A 9,049-nucleotide genomic window follows, 5' to 3' on the forward strand; every position below is an offset into this window, starting at 1 on the left:
GGGCGGCGCGGTGGGTGGCTAGCTGGGCCCCCTGCCCCCCTGGGGAAGCCCAGTTGAAATGGTTGCGGGGGGGGGGCGGGGGGGGAGTGTGGGGAGAAGAAAGAGCAGGAGGAATGAGCGAAGTGGCATTTCCTGGCCTGGGGCCTGGGGAAGGGAGGCTGTGGAATTTATTTAGAAAAGCCTTCAAACCAGCTGCTTACGGGTTTTGTTTTGTTTTCACTCCCCTAGCCCGCCGCTCTTGTTCCTTTTCAGCATCCTAAGCGTTGTTTACGAGGCTGTTTGGGACAAAATCAATGTTCCCGAGAGGCAGGGTCCTCAAGTTCAGAAACTAGGCTGCAGCCACGAGACCAGGATGCCCGTGCGCTAAGCAAGCCGGCCTTGATTTCCAGAAGCGCAGGCCTTTCCTTCCTTGAGAGGAAAGGAGCCCCCCCGCCCCCCCAGCACCTCATGTCCGCTCTGGACAACAGACTCAGCTGCCTTGGGTCACTTTTGGAGGAGGGAGCAGTGGTTCTGAAGGGGAGGGATTCGGCTTCCGAGTTGAGTCATTGTTTCCCAGCGGTTTGACCCAGGCTTTTTTTTTCTGCACAATTCGGGGCACTCCAAGATCTCCTTTCCCCTCCCAAAGCTGTCTGCTTGCCACCGCAGCACACCGTACTATTTTAGGCCCTCTGTCCGCCCCGGTGTTTTCGGCCCTTGTGGTTTTCTGCTGTGAGTCAGTTTTCATAATAAATTGTGTAGGCAGCTGGGGGTCTGCCTTTCCTGAGACAGGAAGGGACAGCGAGTCCTTGACGTTCGGCGAGGTCGTGAATTCCTCCAGCGCACCAAGGGAGGCGGCCGGCCCCCACCCGGAGTCTGGTGGGGCCAGAAGCGGCAGCTGGGGGCGGGGGTGGGGGGGGGCGGTGTTCCTGGGGAAGGAACATCAGCCAGCTTCGGGGGGTGAGCCTGGTGAAGAAGTGTCCTGGGGCTACCTCCCTTCTTCCTTCTGCTTTTCTGTTCCTGTCTGTCAGAGGAAACTGACAACATTGTATAACCACTGTGCACAATCGTTTTCTCATTTTTATACCCGGGACCCGTTTGCACAAAGATGCCCTGCGATCTCGTCAGCTCCCCTTCTGCCTTCCTCCTGATTAACTGTCCCCGCAGACTTGGATGTGGCCGCCACCCACCATCCCCCCCCAACACCCCGGGCCCCTCCAAGGTTTGCCTCTTGCTCCGACAGAGCTGCTTCATCTATGCTTTCTAGGGTTGGACTTTTCCTCTTCTCTGTAACCTTCCATGACTCCCTGTGTTCCATTGTTCTGCCGTCCTGTAGAAGCAGGAAAGTGTGAGCCACGTGGGTAGTTTAAACACTTCTTAGTAGCCATGTTTTTGAAAAAATACAAAAACGGGTGAAAGGAATTGCAACAATGCGTTTTACTTAACTTCACTTATCTAAAATGTTATCATTGCCAGTATAAAAAAATTACGAATGGAATATTTCATGTGAATGTTTTACAATTTCTCAAAATCCAGGGTGTATTTTATGTTGACGTCATATCCCAAATTGGATGCTAGTATTTTGTCAGAAACGTTTGATCTAGATTCAGAGCCCATGACGTTCGCTGTTGGAAAAGTAGATTCACATAGCCAAGTTGCCCCTCAGAAAGGTGGGAAAACTTAAGTTTCTGTAAGCTTATGGAATTTTCCAGTAATTGCATGGTGTATTAGATTTGTTTAATTTATTTTTTTTTTTAAGAGAGAGGGAGAGAGTATGTGAGTGGGGCCAAGGGGCAGAGAGAGAGGGAGAGAATCTTAAGCAGACTCCGTGCTGAGTGCAGAGCCCAACGTCGGGTGGGATCTCACGACCCTGAGACCATGACCTGAGCCGAAATCGAGAGTCGGACGCTTAACCGACTGAGCCACCCAGGCGCCCCTGGATTTTAAATTTTAAATCATGTAACCTTGAAATACAATGTAAAAATTCAATTCCTGGGTCCCAGAGGCCGCACTGAATGCCAGTGGCCGAGTGTTGTGTGTGTGTGTGTGGGGGGGTGCTGCTGGGCAACCGTATCGGACAGCCCAGATGGAGAACATTTCCATTCTTCCACAAGGTTCCAGCGGGCAGACTTATACAGTAAATCCCAAATACCTCCATAGGGCTTTCAGATTTCCTACAACCCGGCCCCAACCTGTCTAGCTTTATTTATTGACTCTCTTTGACATGTGTCCACTTTCCCATGCTTCTCTTTCCCCTCCGAAATCCCCTGTCCTCTCCTCCCCCAGAGAAATCTCTTTCCGTCTCTGCTTAAAGACAGAGAGCTTCCTCGAAGGAGTCTCCCCTTCTCCCCGCAGCAGAATTAATTGCTGCCTCCGCTTCCCATGGGTTCCCAAAGGCGAGGCAGAGTGTGGGGGGGAAGAGGCGGCAGGACCGTGGCACGCCGCCCTGGGAGCTCATTTCCCCATTTCTCCTGAGGCAGGTTTGAATGGATCTTCTGAGGCTGCAGTAGCCCTGCCCCTTTAGAAAAACACAGTGACACAAGGGCCGCACTGTGTCTTCCAGCCGCCCCGGGGCTGGGGCCGCTGTGCACAGGGCTGCAACAGGAACACACCCTGGGTACCGGCCACGTAATTCTAGGCGGGCATCAGCTCTGCCCCCACCGGGGGGAGGGGTTGGAGGGGGAGTGGGGGGGCAGGAGCGGGAATGGGGGGGACCCTTTCTTTGCCCTCACAAAAGGAAATATGTGCCTGGCTCCGATACTCCTTTCTCGAAATGGGAACCAGCGTGTGCGTGCGTGTGTGTGTGTGTGTGTGTTTACTTTTTAAAACTATAACATACAAATAGAAAAGTGCACACATCGTAATTGTACCACTTGGATGTTCACGTAGTGTGCACACCATGTGACCGCCCCCAGGTGAAGAAAAAGCACAGGAGCGGCCCCTTAGAAGACCCCCGCACCCCCCCTTCCAGCCTCCACTCCCCACCCCTCCAGGAACAACCGCTTCCCCGACTTGACTTCTGGCCTGACTTCTGGCCCGTGACTCATTCTGCCTGCTTCTGGATGTAAATGGCATCACACCGTGTGTCCGTCTCTGCCTTCCTAGTCTGTGGTTGAGTTTGAATGCCTTTGTCTCTTCCGGCATCTAAAATGCTTTTATTTTTTTTATTTTTTAAAGATTTTATTTATTTATTTGACAGAGACACAGCGAGAGAGGGAACACAAGCAGGGGGAGTGGGAGAGGGAGAAGCAGGCTTCCCACTGAGCAGGGAGCCCGATGCGGGGCTCGATCCCAGGACCCCGGGATCATGACCTGAGCGGAAGGCAGACGCTTAACGACTGAGCCACCCAGGCGCCCCTAAAATGCTTTTAGTAAAAACCACAGTGGTTAAAAAGAAGCAGACAATGCTCCATGTGAAAGGCAGGCCATTGTTACTTGGTCCTTTTGAAGTGTGAAGAAGAAAAGCTTCTGCTCTAAGTGGGGTGATGTGTGCCCATGGCATTTTTCTAGGTTTTGATGATTTGGGGTTGTAAATATTTACCTTTTAGCTTCATTTAGGGAATCCCTTGTTAGGGTGATCATTCTTGGGTCTGGGAGGGACATTAGCTCCCTTTCTGGCTTTTGACAAGGCTGGACACAAGCCTTGTCTTCATGTTTTCTGTTTGTCCGGTAGAAATTGGAAGATTCGGGTGGAAAAGGGAGAGGGAGAGGGGAGTGTCACTCGCATTTCTGATCCCGTGTCTTCTGGTTTTGCTTTAGGTAAAATGTCTGTTCCAGGATCCTACCAGGCGGCCGCCGGGCCTTCCTCGGTGCCAACTGCACCCCCATCCTACGACGAGACAGTGGCCGTCAACAGTTACTTCCCCATGCCTCCTGCCCTCGTGCCGGGGCCGACCACAGGGCTGGTGACCGGCCCGGACGGCAAGGGCATGAATCCGCCTGCCTACTACACGCAGCCAATGCCCGGCCCCAACGCCAATGCAAGTACGTGCCACCTCCCGCGCCCCCCTTACCTCTCCTTGGCCCTCCACTCTGGCCTTGGGGACTCTGCGAGAATCAGGGGAGCCACGGAAGCGCGTCTGCTTAAGGGTCTAAGCCAAGTGCCGGTCAGTCCGGCTAGACCCCTCGTCCTGGAATGTGTCCCATCTGGTCTTCTGGGTTCCACGCCTCGGGGGCTCGCATCTTTTCCCTAACAAAGCAGTTTATGAGCTCTCCCAAGTCAGCCGCAAAGCGACCCATTGTGCTAACCACAGAGGCCCACCAACAATCCCAGAGAAACTGGGGAATGGGAGTGGGCTTTTAAGGGCCCCCACCCTTCCTGCTGAGGCCAGGGCTGCAGTGGGGGTGGGGGGAGAAGAAACAGCCAAGAGTTAGGAGCTGGTGAGCAGACACTGGCCCAGCCCACGCCTGCGTGGCTTGCGTGGCTTCCCTGCCTTCCAGCAACTTCTTTGTGGTCTTGCCCCTTGGGACTTCCTGCCGCCCAGGTGTGCCCAGGTGCGTAGCTGATTCAGCATCCCCAGCAGCTGAGGAGGGAGGAATCGCCAGCTCAGAGAGTAGGCCCGTGAGTCAGACTGCCTGGGTTCGCCTGACCGCCTGGTGCCTCAGTTTCCCCACCTATAAAATAGGGTTCATCAAGTGCCTCCATCAGTGGGTTGTTCAGATGAAATAAAGTTCTGTGAGTAATCCTTTGATAAAAGTGAGCTATTGTCGTCGTGTTCAAGTAACTTTGACCCTTCAGATAGAAGAGAACAAGGTGACTTGAGACTGATCATGCTCTGATCAATAATTTATTGCACCAAAAAAAAAAAAAAAGACTTTAATACAGTTTACATGTGAGTGGTCAAGTATGCTTAAATACTGCTTTTCTGGAAGGAGAGTCTTTCTAGGAGTATTAAGTTCTGTTGGCTTGGACAACAATGAATTTCCCCTAACACATAGATTATAGAAATGGCATTCCAGCACCACAGAAAGGAACAGAAGGAAGTCACTTGGACAGAAATACGAGCTCAAACAACTTTGCCAAAACCCAAAAACATTCTGAATGCTAAGGACTTCACGATTTATATCACTCCGGGCTCTCCTCTGGTGGCTGTGAACGCCTGTACGAGTTTTTCTTATCGTTTTCTCTTTTTAGCACGATTTTAGGTACTCATTTCATGTGTCAGCTCGATTCCCAGACTCCTTGCAAAGCCTGGGCCAGCGTCCCCGGGCTCAGTAAATACCAGCCTTATCACTGGGCGTTGGACTTAGTCAAGAGCCCCATGTGAAATGAACGAACTGTGTAATCGAGGGTTCGCCATGACCTGGACTGTGAGCTGCTTTACTATCCTTATCTTATGGAATCCTGGCAACAACCCTATTACTTCCATTTTTAAAAATAAAAGCATTACGGAGATATAATTCCCGTCCCCTGGAGTTTAGTCTTTCAAGGTGTCTGATTCGGTGCGGTCAGTATAGTTACAGAGTTGTGCAAGCATCAGCACTCATTCCAGACTCTTTCCACCACCCCAGAAAGAAACCCCATCCCCCCTGCCCCTGGCAACCACTAATCTATGGATGAAGAAAATTGAGGCTAAAACCCCGTCATATCACCGTTTCTGGAGTTACCATCTGCAGACCACCTTCGTGGAACCACACAGGTTGCTGAAAGAGCCTTCTGGGGACCTTGCCCCGGACCTGCTGACTCCTCATGTCCTGGCCGGGGGGGCGGGGGCGCCGGGGGGGAAGGAACCTGCATCAGCAGTAAACTCCCCACCCGATTCCGTGGTCAGTGGGTTCGAAAGCCTGGTCGTGCTGAGCCAAATCCCAGCTCCAGGAACTTCTCCCCATCTCACATGGCGGGGGAGGTCGGGGGCGTGGAGAGCGCCCCAAATGATAATGCTGGAAATCTGCCACTGTTTTGGTAAAATACACGTCGCGTCAAATTGATCACCGGAAGCATCTCTCGGGGTACAGTTGAGTGGCATTAACAAGCACATTCACATTGTTGTGCAATCATCACCACCATCCCTTTCTAGAACTTTTTTTTTTACTTTTTTTATTGTCATGTTAACCACCATACATTACATCATCAGTTTGTGATGTAGTGTTCCATGATTCATTGTTTGCGTATAACACCCAGTGCTCCATGCAGAACGGGCCCTCTTTAATACCCATCACCGGGCTAACCCATCCTCCCAACCCCCTCCCCTTTCTAGAACTTTTTAAATCTTGTAATCACGGAAATTCTATACATGCCAAACAGCAGCTCCCCGTTACCCCCTGCCCCTCTCCCAGCCCCTGGCGTCCACCGTCTCTTCTCTGTCTGTGAATTGGATGATCCGGGTGCCTCATATACGTGAAATCCTGCTGTGTGTGTCCCGTGGCTGGCTTACGTCCCTCAGTGTCATGTCCCGAAGGTTCGGCCGTGTTATAACGTGGGGCAGAATGTCCTTTTGAGGCCGAGCGAGACGCCACTGTCTGGCCAGCCCCCATCATGCTTATCCGTTCGCTCACCCGTGGACACTTGGGTGGCTCCCCCCGTTTGGCTCTCGTGAACGGTGGGTGGGCCAGCCCCTCCGTGGAGACCGGGCCCCCCCCTCCTGGTTGTCTGACGGATGCTTTCCCCATTCACCGATCGCCCCTACCTGTTCCCGCAGTTGCTGTGCAGACCGTGTACGTGCAGCGGCCTGTCTCCTTTTTCGACCGTCCGGTCCAGATGTGCTGTCCTTCCTGCAACAAGGTGATCGTGACTCAGCTGTCCTATAACGCCGGCGCCCTCACCTGGCTCTCCTGCGGGAGCCTGTGCCTGCTGGGGTAAGTCCGGGGCCCACTCGGCCCCCAGGCTCCTCCTCGTTCCTCTCTTGCAGGATTTCTCCACCGCAGCACGTCTATCTGTGCCGCTCAGACCACTCCCTGCGTGTAGGGCAAGCACAGCAGCCCTGGCATCGGTCTTAGTTAAAAATCAACATTCTGAGGAATGTCTTTTTCTTTCTTTCTTTCTTTTTCTTGAAGAATTTCACGACCTAAATAATAATGTTTGCCCGACTGTGAGAGAAGCTTTGAACAACTTGCACATTAAAATACTTCACAGTCATCTCTTCAACACTTCTTATCCTTTTAGGACCCCGAGTATTTTTCCCATGGTCTACACAGGGAAAGTGTGTCTTTATGTCTGCCCCAAGGGTATTATACTGAAAGAGATCATAGTTTTTGTTCTGGGGGAAATTTGAGGAAGCACAGTTTATTTATTTATTTATTTTTCCCCAAACAGATAAAGGCAATCGCCTTATTCCTGGCTCTGTTTTCTCCCTCGAAGGAAACAGTGTCTGTGCGTTTCTCTTTTAGGAGCCCTGGCCTCTCGTACAACTGGCTTGTTCCTGTTTGTGGCTTAGCCTAAGAAGGAATGATATTTCTCTTCTTCATTTCGAAGGGAGGCGCAAAGCCCCGGAGAGCTTAGCTTCCTTGAGGACACATGTTCAGTGGGGGTAGAAAGGAGAGCAGGCAGGTTTCTTGGCACTGGATTCCCTGTCCTGCCCACGGGACTGCAGTGAAGGCTGACCTCTTCAGTCCCTGGACCAAAAATGTGAAATAAAAGCTCATCGTCCTTGGACATTTTATTAAAATGCATTTTTTTTTTTAAATCTTAGAAACCAGGGAAAGACAGGATGAGAACTCTTGAATGTCAGCCTCTGCTGATCTAGCTCTCAAATCGAGGCAGCTTTTCTGTCCCTCCCTCCTTTTCTTCCCTTCACGTGGCGTTGTGGGTTCAAGTCCTACCTCTCACTGCTGTGTGACTGTGGGCAAGTGACTTCACCTCTCTGTGCTCCAGTTCCCTCCTCTGAAAACTGGAGGTAGTAATGCCCCCGCCCAGGGGGGTTGTTGCGGATAAAATAAGTGAATATGTGTGTCCCACAGTTCGGAGCTCTGTATTCGTAAGCGTGCGGTAAGGTTTAGTGCTAATGCACTGAGGCACCCTTACTTGAATTTGGGTAAACTTAGGCAGTAGGAGGAAGTTTTTTGCATGAGGTTGTTTCCTCATCAGGCTGTATCCTGTTTCTCCTTTATGTAAATCATTGTCTTCCTGTAACTTGTTTTTTTTGTTTTTTTTTAATTGAATCATAATTGACATACAATAGTATATCAGTTTCAGACCTAGAAGATAGTGATTTGATATTTTTATACATTATAAAATCACCATGATAGGTCTTGTTTAACCATCTGTCGCCCTGTCAAGTTATGACAGTGTTATGGATTATATTCCCCATGCTTGCGTTATAAAATGTTGATTTTTAACTAAATTTGGACCAACATTGGTTGTAAGGCTGTGGGGGTGTTTTCTGATACCGTCTAGCTCTCCAACAGCAGCTGGGTGTCTGGTGATTCCATTCAGTTCTGACACTACTTGGAGTTAGTGCAGAGCCCACGGCTTAAGGACCCAGTGCCCTAGACTACCCCCCAGTAGAGATGTGAGTCACAAGCCTCAGGCCACCCGGATTTCCGACAACCAGCTATAAATTGAGGGTCCTACCATCCTTTCTTCCGGTTTGCTAATTTGCTAGAGCAGCTCACAGAACTCAGGAAGGCACTTTAATTACATTTACCAGTTTATCATGAAGGACACACATGAGCAACAGCTTGATGAAGAGGGAGAGAGGACGAGGTCAAGAAGGGTCCCCAGTGCAAGAGCTTGTGTCCCTGTGGACCTGGGGTGTTACCCGCTCTCTTGGCACGAGGATGCGGTTACCAATCCTGAAGCGCTCCAAATATAGTTGTTCAAGTGTTTTTATAACCTGACCCCAGCGCCTGTCCCCTCCCTGAGGTCTGTGGCTGGGGCTGAAACGTCTAACCTTGGAACCACGAACCAAGGATCTTTCTGGTGACCAGCCCTATCCTTTTTTTTTAAGATTTTATTTATTTATTTGAGAGCGAGAGCGAGAGAGAGAGAATGAGAGAGAGAACACGAGAGGGGGTAGGGTCAGAGGGAGAAGCAGACTCCCTGCTGAGCAGGAGCCCGATGCGGGTCTCGATCCCGGGACTCCAGGATCATGACCTGAGCCGAAGGCAGTCGCTTAACCAACTGAGCCACCCAGGC

The 9,049-nt window shown here is 51.1% G+C and overlaps 1 protein-coding gene across 2 annotated transcripts in view; it reads left to right on the forward strand.

Moving 5' to 3' along the window:
- Window positions 1-3,735: 3,735 nt before the first annotated feature.
- The window catches only part of LITAF (lipopolysaccharide induced TNF factor), an 8,643-nt gene continuing 3,329 nt past the window's right edge, over window positions 3,736-9,049 (forward strand). For both annotated transcript variants that reach the window (XR_014145352.1, XM_081820019.1), the window contains exons 1-2: window positions 3,736-3,960; window positions 6,615-6,771. Coding sequence is in view for 1 of the 2 variants with exons in the window: in XM_081820019.1 (XP_081676145.1) it covers window positions 3,741-3,960; window positions 6,615-6,771 (377 nt within the window). In the remaining variant the exon portion in view is untranslated. The remainder of the gene's footprint in view (window positions 3,961-6,614; window positions 6,772-9,049) is intronic.

This window comes from Leptonychotes weddellii, chromosome 5, assembly GCF_054177405.1.
Source record: "Leptonychotes weddellii isolate Sample4059 chromosome 5, ASM5417740v2, whole genome shotgun sequence".
NCBI lineage: Eukaryota > Metazoa > Chordata > Mammalia > Carnivora > Phocidae > Leptonychotes > Leptonychotes weddellii.